At 47.0% G+C, this 25434-nt stretch overlaps 1 protein-coding gene across 1 annotated transcript; it reads left to right on the top strand.

The window, feature by feature from the left end:
* Nucleotides 1–962: 962 nt before the first annotated feature.
* Nucleotides 963–24724, top strand: dazap2 (DAZ associated protein 2). Its single transcript, XM_078537483.1, has 3 exons — nt 963–1083; nt 16359–16589; nt 22772–24724. The coding sequence occupies exons 1-3, from the start codon at nt 1003–1005 to the stop codon at nt 22898–22900; spliced, it is 441 nt and encodes a 146-aa protein (XP_078393609.1). The 5' UTR covers nt 963–1002; the 3' UTR covers nt 22901–24724.
* Nucleotides 24725–25434: the final 710 nt, after the last annotated feature.

Genomic DNA, 25434 nt, shown 5'->3' on the forward strand with positions numbered 1-25434 from the left:
AACCCAAACAGAAATAATGGTCAGAATGCTGCTGTTGAGTTGTCAAGCTCTACACTTCATAGTGATTGGGCAGAAAGGCTGGATCCCTTTTCTTCCTTTCATGCTCAACCTAGGTAGGCTGGTGATGAGCAAGCTTGGTGGCATGTTGTTCAGTGATTTGACTTATCTTTATTAGATATAACCATGTTCATATTTTCTGTTGATCACGACTGTTATGGAAATGTAGCATGCTCTCAGATCTGCCCTTTACACAGCAAGTTATTTCCTCTTTTTGTACAAGTAGGCTAATAATGTTGGATGGAATGCAGGCTATGATGATAGATTTAAATTTAAAATGATAGCCTTCAAAGTTTTCTTCAGCAAAACAAACTTTTGATGTTTCCCTGTAAAAATGAAATGAAAGTACAATTCTTTCTTGATTTATAATAGTTACCACAGCAATGTAAGCAAATCGGATGACATTTGGGTCACCTAAGGTGTTTTTGCAAGATGATCAAGATCTTACATTTTCTGTTTTTTGAAGTGCAGTGATCCAGTTTCCCAAGTATTTCCGAACATTAAAACAAGCCTCCATGGTTTTCTGAATGTTTCTGTCTTCTCCCTCCACTTGTCAGAAACACAGTTATTTCTGTTGGGTTCCCTACCACATTGTTTTCCCTTCTGGCTGGTATGAACTTCACCCCCAGCTCCCACAGCTGCTGATGTGCCACCTTACCATCATTCAGTGCCGCACCTTGAAATACAACTAATAACGTTATAGCTATTTTTTTCGGAAACCAGATGTCCCTACTGTATACATCCTAACTTCCAGACGTAGGCTCTTCCTCATACCAACGACACATCAATCAAATGGGCAGAGGTTGATAAGTCACCAGTATTGCTTTTTGAATGTAGAATCATGCTGCTCTGAACTGCGTGTCTTCATGTGTGTAATCTTTTCTCTTCATTTACCTTTTAGGAGCATATTCTCAGCAGCAAGGTTATCCTACACAGCAGCCAAATATGGCTCTGCCAAACTATTTGCCTACTGTTCAAGCTCCTCCGGCACCACCTTACACAGAAGCTCCTCCATCTTATGCAGAGGTGAGTCAGCTAGTTTACATCAGCCTTTAGATGGATCATGGAAAAAGGCACTTTCACAATGGCCTGTAAAAGCCATTACATTTAGAAGGTGTTTGCTCTTTTAACCAATAGTACAGTGAATTCTAGTACAGTTCAGAAACTTTACTTTTCTCCCAGCTAGAAGCAAACAGAGATATTGGGCTGAGAGGGAGTGAAGGAGGGGAGTTTGACTGCTGAGTAAAACTTGGCAATGAGTGAGAGTTGGAGCGAATTGGTCCATGTGTAATGTGCAAATGGTCTGATAATTAGCACAGATAATTGAACCTGTAGAACATGATGAATAGTGACAGGTGAAACTTTGTGTGGTATATATGAAATCTCACATCCTAGTTCTCCAAGCCTCGAACCTCCTGAGCTGTCCCACACTGAATGTCCACTTAAGTTCTCCCTCACTCCCATATTTGTGGACAATAGCCACATTGTTTCTCCTCTCCTCTCTCTCTCCTCCTTTCCCTCTCCTCCTTTCCCTCTCTCTCTCTTCTCCTCTCTCTCTCTCTCTCTCTCTCTCTCTCTCCTCCTTTCCCCCTCTCCTCCTTTCCCTCTCTCTCTCTTCTCCTCTCTCTCTCTCCTCCTTTCTCTCTCTCTCTCTCTCCTCCTTTCCCTCTCTCCTCCTTTCCCTCTCTCTTCTCCTCTCTCTCTCTCCTCTCTCTCTCTCTCTCTCTCTCCTCCTTTCCCTCTCTCCTTTCTATATCTCTCTCTCTTCTCCTCTCTCTCTCCTCCTTCTCTCTCTCTCTCTCTCTCTCTCTCTCTCTCCTCCTTTCCCTCTCTCCTCCTTTCCCTCTCTCCTCCTTTCCCTCTCTCCTCCTTTCCCTCTCTCCTCCTTTCCCTCTCTCCTTTCCCTCTCTCTCTCTTCTCCTCTCTCTCTCTCTCTCCTCCTTTCTCTCTCTCTTTCTCTCTCTCTCTCCTCCTTTCCCTCTCTCCTCCTTTCCCTCTCTCTCTCTCCTCCTTTCTCTCGCTCTCTCCTTTTTCTCTCTCGCTCTCTCCTCCTTTCTCTCGCTCTCTCCTCCTTTCTCTCTCTCGCTCTCTCCTCCTTTCTCTCTCTCGCTCTCTCCTCCTTTCTCTCTCGCTCGCTCTCTCCTCCTTTCTCTCTCTCGCTCGCTCTCTCCTCCTTTCTCTCGCTCGCTCTCTCCTCCTTTCTCTCTCTCGCTCGCTCTCTCCTCCTTTCTCTCTCTCGCTCGCTCTCTCCTCCTTTCTCTCTCTCGCTCGCTCTCTCCTCCTTTCTCTCTCTCGCTCGCTCTCTCCTCCTTTCTCTCTCTCGCTCGCTCTCTCCTCCTTTCTCTCTCTCGCTCGCTCTCTCCTCCTTTCTCTCTCTCGCTCGCTCTCTCCTCCTTTCTCTCTCTCGCTCGCTCTCTCCTCCTTTCTCTCTCTCGCTCGCTCTCTCCTCCTTTCTCTCTCTCGCTCGCTCTCTCCTCCTTTCTCTCTCTCGCTCGCTCTCTCCTCCTTTCTCTCTCTCGCTCGCTCTCTCCTCCTTTCTCTCTCTCGCTCGCTCTCTCCTCCTTTCTCTCTCTCGCTCGCTCTCTCCTCCTTTCTCTCTCTCGCTCGCTCTCTCCTCCTTTCTCTCTCTCGCTCGCTCTCTCCTCCTTTCTCTCTCTCGCTCGCTCTCTCCTCCTTTCTCTCTCTCGCTCGCTCTCTCCTCCTTTCTCTCTCTCGCTCGCTCTCTCCTCCGTTCTCTCTCTCGCTCGCTCTCTCCTCCGTTCTCTCTCTCGCTCGCTCTCTCCTCCGTTCTCTCTCTCGCTCGCTCTCTCCTCCGTTCTCTCTCTCGCTCGCTCTCTCCGTTCTCTCTCTCGCTCGCTCTCTCCTCCGTTCTCTCTCTCGCTCGCTCTCTCCTCCGTTCTCTCTCTCGCTCGCTCTCTCCTCCGTTCTCTCGCTCGCTCGCTCTCTCCTCCGTTCTCTCTCTCGCTCGCTCTCTCCTCCGTTCTCTCGCTCGCTCGCTCTCTCCTCCGTTCTCTCGCTCGCTCGCTCTCTCCTCCGTTCTCTCTCTCGCTCGCTCTCTCCTCCGTTCTCTCTCTCGCTCGCTCTCTCCTCCGTTCTCTCTCTCGCTCGCTCTCTCCTCCGTTCTCTCTCTCGCTCGCTCTCTCCTCCGTTCTCTCTCTCGCTCGCTCTCTCCTCCGTTCTCTCTCTCGCTCGCTCTCTCCTCCGTTCTCTCGCTCGCTCGCTCTCTCCTCCGTTCTCTCGCTCGCTCGCTCTCTCCTCCGTTCTCTCGCTCGCTCGCTCTCTCCTCCGTTCTCTCGCTCGCTCGCTCTCTCCTCCGTTCTCTCTCTCGCTCGCTCTCTCCTCCGTTCTCTCGCTCGCTCGCTCTCTCCTCCGTTCTCTCGCTCGCTCGCTCTCTCCTCCGTTCTCTCGCTCGCTCGCTCTCTCCTCCGTTCTCTCGCTCGCTCGCTCTCTCCTCCGTTCTCTCGCTCGCTCGCTCTCTCCTCCGTTCTCTCGCTCGCTCGCTCTCTCCTCCGTTCTCTCGCTCGCTCGCTCTCTCCTCCGTTCTCTCGCTCGCTCGCTCTCTCCTCCGTTCTCTCGCTCGCTCGCTCTCTCCTCCGTTCTCTCGCTCGCTCGCTCTCTCCTCCGTTCTCTCGCTCGCTCGCTCTCTCCTCCGTTCTCTCGCTCGCTCGCTCTCTCCTCCGTTCTCTCGCTCGCTCGCTCTCTCCTCCGTTCTCTCGCTCGCTCGCTCTCTCCTCCGTTCTCTCGCTCGCTCGCTCTCTCCTCCGTTCTCTCGCTCGCTCGCTCTCTCCTCCGTTCTCTCGCTCGCTCGCTCTCTCCTCCGTTCTCTCGCTCGCTCGCTCTCTCCTCCGTTCTCTCGCTCGCTCGCTCTCTCCTCCGTTCTCTCGCTCGCTCGCTCTCTCCTCCGTTCTCTCGCTCGCTCGCTCTCTCCTCCGTTCTCTCGCTCGCTCGCTCTCTCCTCCGTTCTCTCGCTCGCTCGCTCTCTCCTCCGTTCTCTCGCTCGCTCGCTCTCTCCTCCGTTCTCTCGCTCGCTCGCTCTCTCCTCCGTTCTCTCGCTCGCTCGCTCTCTCCTCCGTTCTCTCGCTCGCTCGCTCTCTCCTCCGTTCTCTCGCTCGCTCGCTCTCTCCTCCGTTCTCTCGCTCGCTCGCTCTCTCCTCCGTTCTCTCGCTCGCTCGCTCTCTCCTCCGTTCTCTCGCTCGCTCGCTCTCTCCTCCGTTCTCTCGCTCGCTCGCTCTCTCCTCCGTTCTCTCGCTCGCTCGCTCTCTCCTCCGTTCTCTCGCTCGCTCGCTCTCTCCTCCGTTCTCTCGCTCGCTCGCTCTCTCCTCCGTTCTCTCGCTCGCTCGCTCTCTCCTCCGTTCTCTCGCTCGCTCGCTCTCTCCTCCGTTCTCTCGCTCGCTCGCTCTCTCCTCCGTTCTCTCGCTCGCTCGCTCTCTCCTCCGTTCTCTCGCTCGCTCGCTCTCTCCTCCGTTCTCTCGCTCGCTCGCTCTCTCCTCCGTTCTCTCGCTCGCTCGCTCTCTCCTCCGTTCTCTCGCTCGCTCGCTCTCTCCTCCGTTCTCTCGCTCGCTCGCTCTCTCCTCCGTTCTCTCGCTCGCTCGCTCTCTCCTCCGTTCTCTCGCTCGCTCGCTCTCTCCTCCGTTCTCTCGCTCGCTCGCTCTCTCCTCCGTTCTCTCGCTCGCTCGCTCTCTCCTCCGTTCTCTCGCTCGCTCGCTCTCTCCTCCGTTCTCTCGCTCGCTCGCTCTCTCCTCCGTTCTCTCGCTCGCTCGCTCTCTCCTCCGTTCTCTCGCTCGCTCGCTCTCTCCTCCGTTCTCTCGCTCGCTCGCTCTCTCCTCCGTTCCCCCTCTCTCCCATGTCTCACCTTTATATATACACCCATATCCCTGCGGCCCCGTGTTCCAGTCCCAGGAACCCACATGTCTTCCCAGGGTTTAGCATATCATCTCAGAATACAAACTGACACCCAACCCCATCGCTCCCACGCCCCATCCTCCTCAGTAACTCCCAGGTTGAGCAGAAATGTCAGGATCTAGCATGTGTGCGTTCTGTAACAAGAGGCAGGGAGTTTCTCCACATGTCATTTTAAGACCTGTCTGGGTTTCTCCACGTGCTCGTCGTATTTAACCTTCACGTGCTCACTCCTCCTCGCCTGGACCAAAAAAAGAAATTCTATTTATATAGGACCCATTACATCCTCAGAACATCCAAAGCACATCCCAGTTAATTAATTACTTTTGATTTATAATTATTCGGTAGACAGATACAGAAGCTAACTTATGCTCAGCAAGGTACCCCAAACAGCAATGAGAGAGAGGGCCTTTTAATCTTTCAGGAGGTAAATATTGGCATTGGCCAAGACATGTGGAGAAAGTCCCCTGTTGTTCTTCAAATGGTGCTATGGGACCTCAGCAGGCAGACATGGCCTTGGTTTACCACTTCCAACAGTGCAGCATTGCCTCAGAAATGTACTCCAGTCTCTAGAGTGGGAATTGAACCAACAGCTTTCTGACTCAGGCAAACTTAACATTCACACCACACAAGTGCCAGGCAATGACCATCTCGAACAAGAGAGAATCTAACCATCAGCCCTTGTCATTCAATGGCACTGAATCCTCCACTATCAACATCCTGGGGGTTACCATTGACCAGAAACTGAACTGGCCCAGCCATATAAATACTGTGGCTATAAGAGCAGGTCAGAGGCTGGGAATCCTGCGGTGAGTAACTCATCTCCTGACTCCCCAAAGCCTGTTCACCCTCTACAAGGCACAAGCCAGGAATGTGATGGAATACTCTCCACTTGCCTGGATGAGTGCTGCTCCCACAACACTCAAGAAGCTCGACACCATCCAGGACAAAGCAGCCCCGCTTAATTGGCACCCCATCCACAAACAGTGAATGGAGGGAGTGAATCCCTCCACCACTGACACACAGTAGCAGCAGTGTGTACCATCTACAAGATGCAATGCAGGAACTCACCAAGGCTCTTTTGACAGCACCTTCCAAACCCACGACCACTACCATCTAGAAGGACAAGGGCAGCAGACACATGGGGAACACCACCACCTGGAAGTTCCTCTCCAAGCCACTCACCATCCTGACTTGGAAATATATCGCTGTTCCTTCACTGTCGCTGGGTCAAAGTCCTGGAACTCCCTCCCTAACAGCACTGTGGGTGTACCTACACCACATGGACTGCAGCGGTTCAAGAAGGCAGCTCACCACCACCTTCTCAAGGGGCAATTAGGGATGGGCAATAAATGCTGGCCCAGCCAGCAATGCCCACATCCCATGAACGAATAAAAAAACACGTTATCAGTGACTCAAACTGGTCAGTAACTTTTCAGTGCTCACTAATTGGTGGTTTTGTGAGGCAATTTGGTTCTCCCTATGAGTATTTTTTTGCTGAGCTTTAGGTTATATTGTCATGAATACTTTGGTACTTGTCTGTAGCAATATACAAGATGAACTGGGCTAGTCACGTGTGTACATTGTTTCAAAATTAATCCTATGTTTCCTTAGGAGAGAGATATTGAGGCATGCATCAATTTTAATTGAAAAAATAAAAAATAACTTACCTGGAAAATTTGCACTGGCATTGCATGGGGCGTGACTAGATATTGGCTTTGTGTACTATTCTGTCCCTGTGTTCCGAGCAACCCCTGACCCCATCCAACCCGACCTGACCCAAACTGCCCAACCAGAAATCCAGCAAGACCCAAAATTCAGCGTGGCCTCGATTCCAAGGTAGCCGGTTTTGAGACCATGTACCTGTCGTGGTGAATTGCAATAAATCCTTTAACATTTGTCAAACCACTTGATCAGCACACATGTCAGTGTTCAATGCCCTCCTGGGGTGCTGCAACTACTTGAGACAATGTCTGAATGCTAATAGAAAACAAGCTGATTCAAGAACAAGTCTCTGCAGTTTCTACTTAAGCACACTTATGGGGTGACGCAAGAGCATGTTGAGCAGAAGGACATCTCCATAGCATGCAAAGGAAGCATCGGAATATGCTGGTCCAGCTTAATGCTGTCTTCCCACTGAGATCTGGCATAAGAGCCTGAAAAAGATGCACAACTTGGAAGCGTCGAAGGGTAAGGCACAAATATCACTGTAATGTATCACTGCGCAGGACATGAAGAAAAGTAGCATTGTAGTAAAAAAGTAAATGCAGAACAGTCCAAGAAATGTTAGCAAAGATATAGCAAATATTTTAATTTGATTAAGTTGATTTACACAAATTACTTTATCGGTGCCAAGATGGAAAGTGAATCTACTATGGAAAGGAATTTCTTTGGTAAAAGCACTGTGCATTAATTCTGCGATACAGCAGTGGGAGCAGCGTGATTACTGTCTTTTCAGTGTAACACTTCACCACGAGCATGCTGACATGACCTTGCCTGATTGTACAAAGTTAGGTTAATTTAAAATAATTTTGACAGAATTATGTCATAATTACAATACACAAACAGGCTCTTTCAGCCCAACCAATCCATATCGGTGTTTATCTTCTACGTGGACAGTCATCCTAATCCCATATGCCCACCCTGCCCTTCTAACCTACCTAATTTAAACATTTATGACGTGGTATCTCTTCTAACTCAAGTAATACATTCCACTCTTTTTTATATTTCAAAACAATGTGTGCGCTTTCTTACATACATTGGCCTGGATACTAATAGATGATGAGGGATATTCCGTTTTTTAAATTCATTTACGGAAGTGGGCATTGTTGGCTGGGCCCAGCATTTATTGCCCATCCCTAATTGCCCCTTGAGAAGGTGGTGATGAGCTGCCTTCTTGAACCGCTGCAGTCCATGTGGTGTAGGTACACCCACAGTGCTGTTAGGGAGGGAGTTCCAGGATTTTGACCCAGCGACAGTGAAGGAACGGCGATGTATTTCCAAGTCAGGGTGGTGAATGGAGCTTCCAGGTGGTGGTGTTCCCATGTGTCTGCTGCCCTTGTCCTTCTAGATGGTAGTGGTCGTGGGTTTGGAAGGTGCTGTCGAAGGAGCCTTGGTGAGTTGCTGCAGTGCATCTTGTAGATGGTACACACTGCTGCTACTGTGCGTCGGTGGTGGAGGGAGTGAATGTTTGTGGATGTGGTGCCAATCAAGCAGCTGCTTTGTCCTGGATGGTGTCGAGCTTCTTGAGTGTTGTTGGAGCTGCACTCATCCAGGCAAGTGGAGAGTATTCCATCACACTCCTGACTTGTGCCTTGTAGATGGTGGACAGGCTATGGAGAGTCAGGAGGTGAGTTACTCACTGCAGGATTCCCAGCCTCTGACCTGCTCTTGTAGCCACAGTATTTATATAGCTAGTCCAGTTCAGTTTCTGGTCAATGGTAACACCCAGGATATTGATAGTGGGGGATTCAGTGATGGTAATGCCATTGAACATCAAGGGGCGATGGTCAGATTCTCTCTTGTTGGAAATGGTCATTGCCTGGCACTTGTGATAACTTCGCGCTTATTCACATGATACTCCATCTGCCCTGTTCATGCCCATCCACTTAACCTATCTAAATAGCCAAGCGATGCCCACATCCCATGAACGAATAAAAATAAAAAATTCCCTTGAAAGCTTCTTGCATCCTCCTCACAACTTAGATTCCCACCTAGTTTTGTGTCATCATAGCAGAGTCTGAGCCTCTGTTCCTTTTTCGTACCCAGGCTGCTAGCTCCATGGTGGTACATGCATTACTTGGGACAGTACTTGGTCAAAATCTCGAGTACCCGCTATGCTCCCAGAACGTTGTCATCTCTTCCAATACCATGGTGATATACTTATGGTCCTTTCTAAAAAAAGAAACTCTTTTGCACTATTTATTTCTCTCGATGCTATGATAGTTGTTGCCCTTTCTTAAGTTCACTATTGCTTAATAAAGGTGAAGATATTGAGATAGCACTTTCTCTTCCATTCCTTTACATCCAATAGATCTGGGCTGTTTTTATGCGAACAAATTGTTAGCCTGACTCTCAATTCTGTACCATAAAAACCAGATCAATCTACCCTGTCCAAACCCCTCATGACTTTGAACACATCTATCAATTCTGCTCCCAACCTTCTCTCCAAGGAGAGCAGCCCCAGCTTCTCCAATCTATCCACGTTATGAACTCCTTTTTCCATGGAATCATTCCCATAATTTTTGTTTTGCACCCTCTCTCTCAAGCCGTTACATCCTTCCTAAAATGTGGCGGGGGGGGAAAGCACCTCAAAGATGTGTTGGGAAACCCCTCCCCGCACCCGCCTCTACCTTCCAGAGGTTTCCAGATAAGGATCGCACGGCAATTGCCCAGAAGTGCAAACTTCCCCTGGGCAATTGTCCTGCACTGGGAACCATCCGAAAAGGGGCTTTAAATTACAAACTGCAACGCCTCCTTCCTCATTGGGGCTGGAAACAGACTGATCATGAAAACAAGTCAGCAACTCTTTTTTCCAACCCCTACCCCCACACCTTTTACACTATTACTACCCAATTAAAGTCCCCCTTTATAACGACTCTATACTTTTACTGGACTTCATGTCTCTCTCAGGGTAAGGAAAACCCCAGTCTCAGTGTTACACAAAATCTTCTGTGCCGTTCCACCATAAGGTTAGTGAACATAGTGTTTAAAAATATGTGGTATAGCTCAGAGTGCCCTCTTTGAAGAGTTATGTCATATCTGTGGCTCCTCTTTCGAAGAAACACTGGACTGAGGCTGAACTTCCAATGGCTACAACTGGCTTTAGTGGACTTAACTGAAAAGGGAAATTGGGCTGGCTTTGTAGAGGCAGGCTGATAGCCTATCATCATTCTGTGCTCCCATCAAAGCTGACTGGTCCACCCAGTGTTTTTGCAAGGAGTAAGAGAACCGTATTTTCTCAGCAAGTATCAGAACATATACAGTAATAATGGGTGCCAGTGTCAAACTGATAGCTGTGAAATAACACCAGAAGCAGACAAGCCTGTAGAAAGTGCATATTGTACAATAAAAATAACAGATTAGTGAAGAAAGCCCTCCCTGGAATAAAAAAGCCTCAAGATCTGACCTAGAATCTAGATCATATATCTAACTGTGCCCAAAACATATATGCATATGCAGATATTGATTATGACCATGTTCTGTGTGTTTTGAAACCATCTGGGTTGTGAGTGGGCAGCAGCATTGGCTGCTGCAGTGAAAGCTGGGTAAGTTGCTGCCACCACTGTGGTACTAATAAAGAAAAAAACTGATTCTCACCACTAGGAGAACAATACTCACCCAACACTTTGACAGAAATGCATCGTCATTGTCAGACAGTCCACGGGGTTGGCAGAACGCAAGGCGCCAAGGCCCCGGGGTTGGCAGAACGCAAGGCGCCAAGGCCCCGGGGTTGGCAGAACGCAAGGCGCCAAGGCCCCGGGGTTGGCAGAACGCAAGGCGCCAAGGCCCCGGGGTTGGCAGAACGCAAGGCACCAAGGCCCCGGGGTTGGCAGAACGCAAGGCGCCAAGGCCCCGGGGTTGGCAGAACGCAAGGCGCCAAGGCCCCGGGGTTGGCAGAACGCAAGGCGCCAAGGCCCCGGCGTTGGCAGAACGCAAGGCGCCAAGGCCCCGGGGTTGGCAGAACGCAAGGCGCCAAGGCCCCAATTTGAAAGCGTTGCATTTTGTCTTCTGACTGGAACAGGGCAGTATGGTTTCCTGTTTCTCCTCTTTGAGAAAGGAGCTCTGCTGAAATGTGTTACATTTGTTCCAACTGTCACTGGTTAGTATTGGCCTATACCTGCATTGGGAGAATATCTAAGGCAGAATTTATGGTGGATAGGGCATTGTCCTGCCAACCTGTGCATTTCAGGCACAGTTATTCGAAGAACCTTAACATGACGATGACAACAACTTCCGTTTTATATGCTGCTTCTAACTGCTTCTAGTAATAGATCCCAAGATGCTTTGCAGTAGTGCAATGCAAGACAGTGAGCCAAAGGAGATACTCAGATATCTGACTTAAAAACTTGGCTGGAGAGGTAGGCTTTAGAAACATTGGGCAGAATATTGGCATTGACATGCTGGGGCAGGCACGACATGCCGACGGGTAAAACGGCGCACGATGACATCGGGCATGCGTCCTTTCGCTACCTTAATTGTCGGGCAGGTGAAGAGCCCAAGCGGCCTTCCCGTTTTTCAGGAAACCTCATCCACGGGCGGGACGAGGTTTCCTGAAGGTTTTAAAAATTAATTAAATAAATTTTCCAAACTTCACATACATGTCCCAGCTCATGTGACATGTTTAAATAAATTTTTACTTTATTTATTAAATACTTTTATAATCCATTCAATCTCCCTGAGGCAGCTCTGTGGGAGATTGCTGCGCTCTTTTGCGCGAAAGAGCACAGGCCCCAACTCTCCCCCCACCCGCACAAGCAGCACTGAGCGCTACCATAAGATATAGGAGCAGAAATTAGGCCATTCGGCCCATCGAGTCTGCTCCGCCATTCAATCATGGCTGATAAGTTTCTCAACCCCATTCTCCCGCCTTCTCCCCGTAACCTTTGATCCCCTTACCAATCAAGAACCTATCTATCTCAGTCTTAAATACACTCAATGACCTGGCCTCCACAGCCTTCTGTGGCAATGAATTCCATAGATTCACCACTCTCTGGCTAAAGAAGTTTCTCCTCATCTCTGTTCTAAAAGGTCTTCCCTTTACTCTGAGGCTGTGCCCTCGGGTCTTAGTCTCTCCTACTAATGGAAACATCTTCCCCACGTCCACTCAATCCAGGCCTTTCAGTATTCTGTAAGTTTCAATCAGATCCCCCCTCATCCTTCTAAACTCCATCGAGTATAGACCGGGCGTGCGTTATGCTGGGCAGGCCTTAATTGGCCTACCCATGTAAAATGGCGGCGCGCAGCCGATTGCAGGCGACGATCAGCTTCTGGCCCGCTCCAGCCCACTCCTGACCGGCCCACCCGAATTAGGGAAAATTCTCCCCATTTGCTTCTTAGAGCACTCCATGCCAGGTCATCCCAACAATTAACTTTTGGGCTCCTTTAAACAGCTGACCCAGTGAATGGGCAATGCAAGGTCACACAGGGTGCTGTCGTCGTTACTCAGAAGCTGGATTGGACAAACCCACAGCACTGACCGTTTGAGCTGAAAGGTTCTTTTGCAAGGCCCATGCCATTCAACAAGAGGGAGTGAGGGGACGATATCATTGCACAACTCGGAACCTCAGCTGCAGCGTGGACAGGCCAGCACACGCTCTCTGAAGTGAATTGGATTGTTTTGAGGTTTTTTTGAGTTGTGCATACAGCGGGCTTCCAAGAAATCAGCTCGCTGCTGTTCCTGTTGCAGAGTGTGGTCCAGCTGTAAAGGGGATAGCGGGGAGAAGCAAGCTGGAAATTATTATCCTGGGTTAAGGGAATGGGGAGGGTGGAGTGACAGGCCTGGTGGGGTGGTAGGTAAATCACATTCACTCTGTGGCAGCCTCACTCTCCCCTCTCCTCTCTCCTTTTAGCGCTGCATCATGTTTTCCTTCCCTGCCTGCTCTCTCCAGACTCCAGCATCCCTTTTCCCATGCTCCCTCCAATCTCCTGCACATATGCGGTTGGTGCAATGTGTGGGCTGCAAGATCAGTCCAGAGAGGATTTGTGCATCAGCAAAAAACAGAAGTTCACAGAATCACACAGTGCAGAAGAGGCCCTTCGACCCATCGAGTCTGCACCAACACGTGAAAACACCTGACCGACCTACCTAATCCCATTGACCAGCACTTGGCCCATAGCCTTGAATGTTATGAGGTGCCAAGTTCCTGATTTCTGGAAATATTCACTCCTGAACTCAATGTTTGTCCAGGCCTGTCAGCCCCCTCCTCTCCCCCAACCCCCCTCCTCTCCCCCAACCCCCCTCCTCTCCCCCAAACCCCCTCCCCAACCCCCCTCCTCTCCCCCAACCCCCCTCCTCTCCCCCAACCCCCCTCCTCTCCCCCAACCCCCCTCCTCTCCCCCAACCCCCCTCCTCTCCCCCAACCCCCCTCCTCTCCCCCAACCCCCCTCCTCTCCCCCAACCCCCCTCCTCTCCCCCAACCCCCCTCCTCTCCCCCAACCCCCCTCCTCTCCCCCAACCCCCCTCCTCTCCCCCAAACCCCCTCCCCAACCCCCCTCCTCTCCCCCAACCCCCCTCCTCTCCCCCAACCCCCCTCCTCTCCCCCAACCCCCCTCCTCTCCCCCAACCCCCCTCCTCTCCCCCAACCCCCCTCCTCTCCCCCAACCCCCCTCCTCTCCCCCAACCCCCCTCCTCTCCCCCAACCCCCCTCCTCTCCCCCAACCCCCCTCCTCTCCCCCAACCCCCCTCCTCTCCCCCAACCCCCCTCCTCTCCCCCAACCCCCCTCCTCTCCCCCAACCCCCCTCCTCTCCCCCAACCCCCCTCCTCTCCCCCAACCCCCCTCCTCTCCCCCAACCCCCCTCCTCTCCCCCAACCCCCCTCCTCTCCCCCAACCCCCCTCCTCTCCCCCAACCCCCCTCCTCTCCCCCAACCCCCCTCCTCTCCCCCAACCCCCCTCCTCTCCCCCAACCCCCCTCCTCTCCCCCAACCCCCCTCCTCTCCCCCAACCCCCCTCCTCTCCCCCAACCCCCCTCCTCTCCCCCAACCCCCCTCCTCTCCCCCAACCCCCCTCCCCAATATCTAATTGCGTCGCCCTAATTTGGAAACCACTGTTGCAGCTGACGTAACTTAGAATGTGAATTTGGTGGAAAACATGGTTTCTTCAGTTTTCCACTTTGGTCCAAATGTTTTGGCTACAAAAAGCAAAATACTTTATCAAATAATTAGCTCAAAATGTTAATAGTTTCCTGAATGATTATAATTGTTGTAGACTTGAGGCTCTGCCAAGTTATGCATTTATTGTGTACTTAGCTTGGAGCCCAAGGGTTCTTGAATTGAAAGCATTTTGCTTTGTCAGTACAATCTCAGCCCCTGCCCACCTCATTCAGTAACATTCCTAGAATTACCATTACAGGGAGGCAGTGGCGTAGTGATATTGTCACTGGACTGGTACACACATCACAAATTTCAATTCGATAAAGAGCTGGAATTAAAAGTCTAATGGTGACCATGAAGCTATCATCGATTATTATAAAAACCCATCTGGTTTACTAATGTCCTTTAGGGCAGGAAATCTGCCATCCTTACCTGGTCTGGCCTACTCCAGACCCAAAGCAATGTGGTTGACTCTTAAATGCCCTCTGAACAAGGGCAGTTAGGGATGGGCACTGAATGCTGGCCGAGCCAGCGATGCCCATAAAAAACGAGTAAAGAAAAAAAACATTTGCACCAAAAATAGGTTACTATAATTTAACAAGAAAACATTTTAATTTCGAGAATTGGTTATTAATTTTAATTTCTTGAGGTCCGAATACCTTTAATGAGGATGGCAGGAAATAGATGACTTAATTTATTTTTTATCAAAATAATTGCTGGAAGTAAGGACCAATATTGTCATTTACTGTGAGGTTCAGATGACATGTGACCCGAGCGTGAAGCATGGATGTCACCTCAGAACCCTGAGATCAATTTGAGCCTTGTGTTGTCTCATCTGTATTACAGTACTCCATTGCTGTGCTATTAGGTGATAGCTGCGCAACATTTGTTGCCCATCGCTGATTGTCCTTGAACTGAGTGGTTTGCATGGCCATTTCAGAGGGCAGTTGAGAATCAACCACATTCTGTGGATCTTGGAGTTGCATGTGGCCAGCCAAGGTGGTAGATTTCCTTCCTGAAAGGGCATTAGTGAGCTAGATGGATTTTTACAATAGTTACAGAAGGAGGCCATTCAGCCCATCATGTCTGCACCAGCTCTCCAAATGAGCATTGTGACCTAGTGCCATTGCCCTGCCTTTTCCCTGTACCCTTGCACATTAGATGATTATTTGAATAGAAACAATGCCCTCCAGAATGCCTCGATTAAACCTGCCTCCACCACACTTCCCGGCCGTGTATTCCAAACCCAAACCACTCGCTGTGTGAAAAAGTTTTTTCTCGCGTCACACTTGCTTCTTTTGCAAATCACTTTAAATCTGTGTCCTCTCGTTCTTGACCCTTTTACGAGCAGGAACAGCTTCTCCCTATCTACTCTGTCCAGCCCCCTCATGATTTTGAACATCTCTATCAAATCTCCTCTCAGCCTTCGTCTCTCCAAGGAGAACAGTCCCAACCTCTTCAATCTATCCTTGTGACTGTAGTTTCTTATCCCTGGAACCATTCTTGTAAACCTCTTCTGCACTCTCTCCAGTGTGTTCACATCCTTTCTATAATGTGGCGCCCAGAACTGTACACAATATTCCAGCTGAGGTCTAATGAGTGTCTTATATAAATTCAGCATAACCTTCTTGCCCTTGTACTCTATGTCCCTATTAATAAAGCCCAGGATACTATTTGCTTTATTAACTGCTCTCTCCGCCTGTCCTGCCACCTTCAATGATCTGTGCACATATACACCCAAGTCTTTCTGCTCCTGCACCCCCTTCAACATTTCACCCCTTATTTTATATTGTCTGTCCATGTTCTTCCTACCAAAATGCATCACCTCACACTTCTCCGCATTGAACTTCATCTGCCACCTATCTGCCCACCCCACCAACTTGTCTATGTCCTCTTGAAGTTCCACATCGTCCTCCTCACAGTTCACAACACTCCCAAGTTTCGTGTCATCCCCAAACCATGAAATTGTCCCCTGCACACCAAGATCTAGATCATTAATATATATCAGGAGCAGCAAGGGTCCCAACACCAACCCCTGGGGAACCCCACTACAAACCTTCCTCCAGACCGAAAAATATCCATTGACCATTACTCTCTGCTTCCTATTTTTCGATGGTCACCATTACTGAGGCTAGCTTTATATTCTAGATTTATTAATTGAATTTAAATTCCACTAGCTGCCATGGTGGGATTTGAACCCCTGTCCCCAGAGCATTAATCTAGGCCCCTGGACTACTCACTCAGTGACATTACCACTATACCCCCTTATAGAGGAACTAAAGGTGTGAAGCAGAATTCTAGGAGAATGAACAGGAGGAGAAACACACATGCTGGAAACTTGGAACTGAAAACAGAAAGTGCTAGACAGATCCATCTGCATTTGAAAAGAGGGAAGATAAGTTTGAAGCTGTAGACTTTTCATAAGAACTCATGGTCAGACCTGAAATTTGAACCTGTTTACAAATGTTGATGGGCCTGCTGTGTTTCCAGGATCGTCTCTGTTTATTTCTAACGGCCTCAGACTGCATTATACTATGAACTTTATATCGGTTTACTTTAAAACGATAATTGAATTTGTTTGCATCCCAGCTTCACCAACAGCCAAGATATGTCCAGGCTCCACTTAACATGAGTGCTGGCTATCCAGGTGGTTTCTATGTGCCAGTCACAGCCCAAATGCAAGTGGGTCCAAATGGGACAGGCATGCCCATGCGGTACTATGCAGTGCCACATGTCTTCTCTCCATCTTCAACCATGGTCATGAACGGAGGGTTTGATGCAGGTGCAAGATTTGGGGCAGGAGCTACTGCTAATCTCCCAGTAAGTGTTCTGAACACCTGTAACTGTGTGCCACACTAAATTTTGTAACCATACCAAATGTGCTATCTATGATTGTTAAAGTTTGAATTGACTGTATATCAGGTTGTTTTAGAAATTTTCAGTTTGTGTATTGTCATGCTGAAGCAACTGCAGTAAAAAGGCAATTGTAAGCTTGCAGGGAACATAAAAACTGACTGTAAAAGTTTCTATAGGTATGTGAAGAGAAAAAGATTGGTGAAGACAAACGTAGGTCCCTTACAGTCAGAAACAGGGGAATTTATAATGGGGAACAAAGAAATGGCTGACCAACTAAATACATACTTTGGTTCTGTCTTCACAAAGGAGGACACTAATAACATACCAGAAATGTTGGGGAACACAGGGTTTAGTGAGAGGGAGGAACTGAAAGAAATCAGTATTAGTAGGGAAATGGTGGTGGGGAAATTGATGGGATTGAAGGCCGATAGATCCCCAGGGCCTGATAATCTACATCCCAGAGTACTAAAGGAAGTGGCCCTAGAAATAGTGGATGCATTGGTGGTCATCTTCCAAGATCCTTTCGACTCTAGAACAGTTCCTACAGATTGGAGGGTAGCTAATGTAACCCCACTATTTAAAAAGGGAGGTAGAGAGAAAACAGGGAATTATAGACCAGTCAGCCTGATGTCGGTAGTGGGGAAAATTCCAGAGTCCATTATAAAAGATTTAATAGCTGAGCACGTGGAAAACAGTGGCAGAATCGGACAGAGTCAGCATGGATTTATGAAAGGGAAATCATGCTTGACAAATCTACTGGAATTTTTCGAGGATGTAACTAGTAGAGTTGATGAGGGGGAGCCAGTGGATGTGGTTTATTTGGACTTTCAGAAGGCTTTCGACAAAGCCCCACATAAGAGATTGGCGTGTAAAATTAAAGCGCATGGGATTGGGGGTAGTGTATTGAGATGGATAGAAAACTGGTTGGCAGACAGGAAACAAAGAGTAGGAATAAATGGGCCTTTTTCCAAATGGCAGGCAGTGACTAGTGGGGTACCGCAGGGATCGGTGCTGGGACCCCAGCTATTCACAATATATATTAATGATTTCGATGAGGGAACTATATGTAATATCTCCAAATTTGCAGATGACACAAAGCTGGGTGGGAGGGTGAGCTGTGAGGAGGATGCAGAGATGCTTCAGTGTGATTTGGACAAGCTGAGTGAGTGGGCAAATGCATGGCAGATGCAGTATAATGTGGATAAATGTGAGGCACTTTGGTAGCAAAAACAGGGAGGCAGATTATTATCTGAATGGCTATAAATTGAGAGAGGGGAATGTGCAACGAGACCTGGGTGTCCTCGTACACCAGTTGCTGAAGGTAAGCATGCAGGTGCAGCAGGCGGTAAAGAAGGCAAATGGTATGTTGGCCTTCATAGCCAGAGGATTCGAGTACAGGAGCAGGAATGTCTTGCTGCAATTGTACAGGGCCTTGGTGAGACCACACCTGGAATAGTGTGTGCAGTTTTGGTCTCCTTATCTGAGGAAGGATGTTCTTGCTATAGAGGGAGTGCAGTGAAGGTTTACCCGACTGATTCCTGGATGGCGGGACTGATATGTGAGGAGAGATTGAGTCAGTTAGGATTATATTCGCTGGAGTTCAGAAGAATGAGGGGCGATCTCATAGAAACCTATAAAATTCTAACAGGACTAGACAGGGTAGATGCAGGAAGGATGTTCCCGATGGTGGGGGAGTCCAGAACCAGGGGTCACAGTCTGAGGATACAGGGTAGACCATTTAGGACTGAGATGAGAAATTTCTTCACCCAGAGAGTGGTGAGTCTGTGGAATTCGCTACCACAGAAAGTAGTTGAGGCCAAAACATTGTATGTTTTCAAGAAGGAGTTAGATATAGCTCTTGGGGCAAAAGGGATCAAAGGGTATGGGGGAGAAAGCGGGAACAGGCTATTGAGTTGGATGATCAGCCATGATCATAATGAATGGTGGAGCAGGCTCGAAGGGCCGAATGGCCTACTCCTGCTCCTAGTTTCTATGTTTCTATGTAATATGAAGTAGTTTTAATACTGTAATTCGAAACTACAATACTAAACTGAAAATGTACACTTCAATTCTGCTTTCCCTCTTATCCCTTTGCCCATTCTCTTTGTTCTATTTTCATTTTTAAAAGAATCATTTTAATATCATTTCCTGCCTTCAACACACAACAAAAAGATTAAAGAGACTATCATGCCCGTGAATACTGAGCTGATCAGTTTTATGGAGCCTCTTCAGTTGCTGGTAATGATAACTCAAAAAAACTAACATGGGGGGGAAAAAGGTGGCCAAATTCAGAACAAGCTCTAAGAAATTCTCCCCTCATTTCCTAAGGTGATCAGTCCTGTTCCAGGAATGATGTATCATGCAAAATAATTGCTGGCTCCCCCTTGCTACCTCAAATGCTCCTTTAGTCACAGAGCTATACTGAACCAGAAACAGCCACCTCCATGACCAGTTGCAAACCCCACTTTACCTCTGCCTTTCAGATCGCCCTGTACATTAAATATTTTTTCAGCTCCCTCTTAAAGTTTTATAACATCTTCCATTTCTGTTGTCTACTTGCGTAGGTTATTCCATATGTATCATCCTCACTCTGTGTTCACCTTTTTATTGGCCCAGAGCTTATCTTCATACTGATCATTCTGGGATTCAGTATATTCAAAGAACAAAGAAAAGTACAGCACAGGAACAGGCCCTTCAGCCCTCCAAGCCTGCGCCAATCATATTGCCCGTTAACTGAAACATTTTGCACTTCCGGGGTCCGTATCCCTCTATTCCCATCCTACTCATGTATTTGTCAAGCTGCCTCTTAAACACCACTATCGTACCTGCTTCCACCACCTCCTCTGGCAGCGAATTCCAGACACTCACTACCCTCTGCGTAAAAAACTTGACCCGCACATCACCTTTATAGTTTTCTCCTCTCACCTTAAATCTATGTCCCCTAGTAATTGACTCTTCCACCCTGGGAAAAAGCTTCTGACTATCTACTCTGTCCATGCCACTCATAATTTTGTAATTTTCTATCAAGTTGCCCCTCAATCTCCATCGCTCTAGTGAGAACAATCCGAGTTTCTCCAACCTCTCCTCATAGCTAATAACCTCCAGACCAGGCAGCATCCTGGTAAACCTCCTCTGCACCCTCTCCAACGCCTCCATATCCTTCTGGTAATGTGTTGACCAGAATTGCACGCAATATTCCAAGTGTGGCCTAACCAAGGTTCTATACAGCTGCAGCATGACTTCCCAGCTTTTATACTCAATACCCCTGTCAATGAAGGCAAGCATGCCATATGCCTTCCTGACTACCTTATCCATTTGCGTTGCCACTTTCAGTGACCTGTGGACCTGTACACCCAGATCCCTCTGCCCGTCGATGCACTTAAGGGTTCTGGCATTTACTGTATAATTCCTGCCTGTATTAGACCTTCCAAAATGCATTACCTCACATTTGTCCGGATTAAACTCCATGTGCCATTTCTCCGCCCAAGTCTCCAACCGACCTATATCCCGTTGTATCCTTTGACAATCCTCTTCACTATCTGCAACTCCTCCAACCTTAGTGTCGTCTGCAAACTTACTAATTAGCCCAGTTACATTTTCCTCCAAATCATTTACGTATACTACAAACAGCAAAGGTCCCAGCACTGATCCCTGCGGAACTCCACTAGTCACAGCTCTCCATTCAGAAAAGCACCCTTCCACTGCTACCCTCTGTCTTCTATGACCAAGCCAATTCTGTATCCATTTTGCCAGCTCACCTCTGATCCCGTGCGACTTTACCTTCTGTACCAGTCTGCCATGAGGGACCTTGTCAAAGGCTTTACTGAAATCCATGTATATAATATCCACTGCCCTTCCATCGTCGATCATCTTTGTCACTTCCTCGAAAAACTCAATCAAGTTAGTGAGACACGACCTCCCCTTCACAAAACCATGCTGCCTCTCACTAATATGCCCATTTGCTTCCAAATGGTAGTAAATCCTGTCACGAAGAATCTTCTCCAATAATTTCCCTACCACTGACGTAAGGCTCACCGGCCTGTAATTTCCTGGATTATCCCTGCTACCCTTCTTAAACAATGGAACAACATTGGCCATTCTCAAGTCCTCTGGGACCTCACCCATAGCCAGTGAGGATACAAAGATTTCTGTCAAGGCCCCAGCAATCTCCTCCCTTGCCTCCCTCTACTCTGGGGTAGATCCCATCTGGCCCCGGGGACTTATCCACCTTAATATTCTTCAAGACGCCTAACACCTCTTTTTTGATCTCAACATGATCCAGGCTATCTACACACTCTTCCCTAGACAAATCGACCGCTAAGTCCTACTCTTTGGTGAATACTGATGAGAAGTACTCATTTAGCATCTCTCCCATTTCTTCTGGCTCCACACACAGATTCCCCTCTGTCCCTGAGTGGGCCTACCCTTTCCCTGGCTACCCTCTTGCTTTTTACATATGTATAAAAGGCCTTGGGATTTTCCTTAATCCTGGTTGCCAGTGACTTTTCATGACCCCTTTTAGCCCTCCTGACTCCTTGCTTAAGTGTCTTCCTACTTTTATATTCTTCATGGGCTTCATCTGTTCCCAGCCTTCTAGCCCTTACGAATGCTTCCCTTTTCTTCCCTATTCATTCCCTTGAAGATCATAAACATCTTTAATTTCACTGCAACCCACTTTATTCCAATATAAAACTCCCTAGTAGCCTCCTCATTGCTTAAATGCCCAATTCTTTTGATTTAGTTGTTTTTTCAGCCATGATCTCCCCTTTCATGACAGTTCTGGGCACTATATGTAGTATTTGAATTAGAGATGGGCCAGTGCTTTGTATAAACCGTCATATCCTGGGGTCCTCGAGCTATAACTTCTAAGACTACGTTTGTCTTTTTTGTGACTGCTGCACACTGTGCGTAAAAGACAGATTCCCTCCCTGTAGTATTCCCACTGTTTCTTTCCTTTCCCCATATTTTTAGTGTATCAAAAAACAGAATTGATTGCTGACATGAGTAAACTATTTGTAAACTGCAGAACAGTCTAGACATTGCAGTCTTGTAAGATCAGTTTTCCTCCCAATGTATTAATAAGCCCTCTTACCTTGAAGGCCAAATCATGGGACAGCAGACTAAGTGCACTGTGCTCATGTTTACACAGGCCTCAGTGTAGACTGGGTGTAAACCTAATCCTGCCAACTGTGGAAGTCCTGGTATCATGATAATAGAGCATGTGCTGAGCCAGCCATGTGCCCCTGCATGCTGCCAATTGATGACCTGACCAATGGTGCTGATATATGGAGTGCACAAGCCCCACAAAAAAAAAATCTATTCTCCAAATTTGGGTTTACTTTGTTTATAGTTACTGAAACCAAAGCAACCAAAAGCCACTGCTATATTATTCTTTTGGTCAATGGCTTCCTTAACATACGAACAAGGAGCAGGAGTCGGCCATTCAGTCCCTCGAGCGTGTTCCGCCATTTAATAAGATCATGGCTGATCTGGTAGTGACCTCAAATCTGCATCCCACCCACCCCAATAACCTGTCACCGCCTTGCTTACCAAGAACCTATCCACCTCTGCCTTAAAAATATTCAAAGACTCTACTTCCACCACCTTTTCAGGAGGAGAGTTTCAGAGACTCACGACCCTCTTTGTGAAAAAAATTCTCATTGTTACATCGGCGTGAACCTTGTAGACTTGAAGCAGATTGGCAGTGAGGAAGACCTACTTTTAACTGGATTTGTACAATTTCCTGCCAGCCACCAACCTTGGGCTAATAAAGTAGCATTACCCAAAAACTCATTTATCTCTTAAATGACTCACACAATATCATGATGGCTTACTCTGAGCAAAGATACTGACCAAGTGTCACCTGTGCACAAGTGGAATGGAACACAGGCTGTACTTTATAAAGCTAAACACAGATGAGTGGCTGAGTTGACTTGCTGTCGCAAGACTAGAGCCTTTCTTTCAGCCCATCACGTCCCCTTCCAGATGATTTAGTTCCCACTTGTCAATTAAATCAATATTCTGAAGAGGAGGAATTTGGAGAGAGCAGAAGCTAAACTGAAACATGAATGTATGCTGGTTAAGCTGAAAGATGTGCTCGGGTCTTAAAAACAACACTTATTTTTCTCTTTTCTCTTCTGATTTAGCCTCCTCCACCTGGTTGCCCTCCGAATGCAGCTCAAATCGCAGCATTGCAGGGTGGTAATGTTGTCATAACTCAGAGAAAGGGTGACTGGCTTTGCGGTGGCTCAGATGGTGGTTTCACAATCTGGTAATCAGATGAAAGCTTGAAGGAGAACTCTTATGGAAGGAACCATTAACCTTGCAGTTTGTTTAGACAAATAATAGATTTATCTTGGTAACTAAGCCTCTTAGCATCTTTTAAAGCCCTTTGCTTTGAGCACTGAGTTTAAAATTGTAGCAGTAGGGGGAAATTTAAAATTGTGCAGCAGGGGGAAATGCTCATAAAACAAAATTAAGTGAATTTAAAAAGAAATTTTAAATGTTTTGGTTTGTGCCTTTTTAAGTTTCATCAGGATTAAGAGAATAAAAACTAAACAATCAGAAAGTGACATATGTTGATTAAGAGGATTAGTAATTAACATTCATGAACCAAATAACAAATAGATATTTGGTAGTATGGAACTTGAGCATTGCTGAAAAAAGGGACATCCTATTGAAGCTTTTTGTCTTGTACTCATCAGGACAGCTATGCAAGATAAACCAACAGTAAAGGGGACAACAATTTATACTGCATGAGAAGAGAGTGCTGATTGGTTTGCCTTGCCATGGAGAATGCAGCAGGGAACAGTTAACTGTTAACTGCCAAGCTTTTGTTTCAAATTCAAAGCAGGTAGGTCAACTCTGGTCAAGGTATTACCAATCAGAGTCCACTTGCCAACCAATCAGCACACTCTTCTCATGCAGTATAAATTATTGTTTCCCTTTACTGCTGGTTTATCTTGCGTAGCTGTCCCGGTGAGTGCAAGACAAAAAGCTTTGATGGGATGTGTCTCTTTTTTTTCAGCAGTAACCAAATAACACTTCAGGATCACAGGCTGTTTGCTGTGTCTCTGGCTCTTTTAAGTACTGACTTGGCCTTTGAAGCAAAGAAGTGTGTGTATGTATGCCACACAACCTCTACACGAGTGATTTTTATGTATATTGCTGTTTAGTATGAGAAATATACAAAGCCTAAAGATGTTTTTTCATTTTCTTTAAAAATGCAATTTTGGTGGATACTAATGCAGTCCTCAAAGGGTTAATTGTGCCAACTCTGTGAAAGGAAGGTTTGAGCTTTTTTTTCACTTGTTGCTATGTGCACCTCTTGAACTGTCTTTTTGCGCAAATATCTGTTTCCCTCTTGAAACGAGAGGCATTTGTTCTTTTTTTGCTGTGGTTGTGTTCTGATGATCACTTTATGCTCTTTTGCTGCCTGATCTGTTCTGAGCACCGCAGCTAATTTTAAAAGTATATACATTTCTAGACCACTGATTTGTTCATGGCCATGGCACAGTCTATGTATGTGGCTACAAGCTGAATTCCTGAAATGGATCATTTCCAGACTGAAGGTTGCAGAATGAAAGTAATCCTTTGCTTATCTCTTGATTCTGCCTGGAAATTTTAATTTTTGCTTCTAACCTAAGGAGAACAGTGTTGGCCAATTATTTCCAAGCTTCTGGAGTGAATTGCTGATTTGTATTTGCTATCAGAGAGTCAAAATGAAAATTCCGTTTAATTCTGAAGGTGCAGTGGCCAACTGTAAATGGGAAAAGCTGACCTTGGCAAAAGGACCATAAGATCTATAATGGAGTCATCATTGTCTTGGGTAATATTACAATGCACCTTGCATTGATGCTTCATATGTCCTGGATAAGTAAGGTTAGATTTTTTTTTTGCCAACATTGTTGCCCACTAAGTTTCACCCCGGTTCACAAAAGGCTGATTGTATTCAACTTCAGCCTGGTCATTTTGTACTGTTAGTTGGAAATGCCAAGTTTCCTATGTTACAGAACTGTAATTCTGGAGGATCAGACCATTGGTACCCACAATGTAAGTTGTATTAGATAAATTTATTAAAAAAATGCACAACTTTAACATAGCATGGACTCTTGGTATTTAATAGCCTGACATTCAGTTAATCTGGCCATTAATTTGGGTAGAAATTTAATGCTATTTATTGACAGTCAGTGCACATCATTACTGTAATTGGCTTCTTGTATCATTAATTCAAAGTTTTTTTAAGGCTTCTTTTGTGGTCTGATTTATATAGTCCTTCCACTTTTAAATTTTCTGTCATAGCTAATCTACTTAACATTTTAAAAAAATTCTGATTTGAGTCTTCTCACCAATTTCAATCTGTGAATAAAAACCGAGGGGGAACCTTGTATAAATGTGCACTCCCAAAAATGGACACTTATGCATGCTGTTTAGGTCTCTCAATAATAAAATATACAAGAGGCTCTCTGGAACCACTGACATGCACAAATTGTGAGCTACAGCTTTGAATGCACCAAATCTTTTTTTATCCTTTTTTACAAGCCTTTTGAAGCACAGACATACAGGGAATTGTGAGAAGGCAGTGGGTGAAAAAAATGGCTTTTGTGGAATGGGGTACTGTCTACCCAGCAGCCATAGTGGCAAATAAACCACACTCTCCCTTTGGGATGAAATGCTTGCATGGCTCTGTCCCAGGTATGGACTGGTTTCTCTTCTGCTATGGAAGCTTTCTAAAGAGCTTTTCATTCCACAAAAGCCAGTAACTCCATTGGGCAACATCGCATCTCACGCCACCGGCACGCCAGCCAAT

The sequence above is a fragment of the Cetorhinus maximus genome, unplaced genomic scaffold (genome assembly GCF_964194155.1).
Source record: "Cetorhinus maximus unplaced genomic scaffold, sCetMax3.hap1.1 HAP1_SCAFFOLD_2445, whole genome shotgun sequence".
NCBI lineage: Eukaryota > Metazoa > Chordata > Chondrichthyes > Lamniformes > Cetorhinidae > Cetorhinus > Cetorhinus maximus.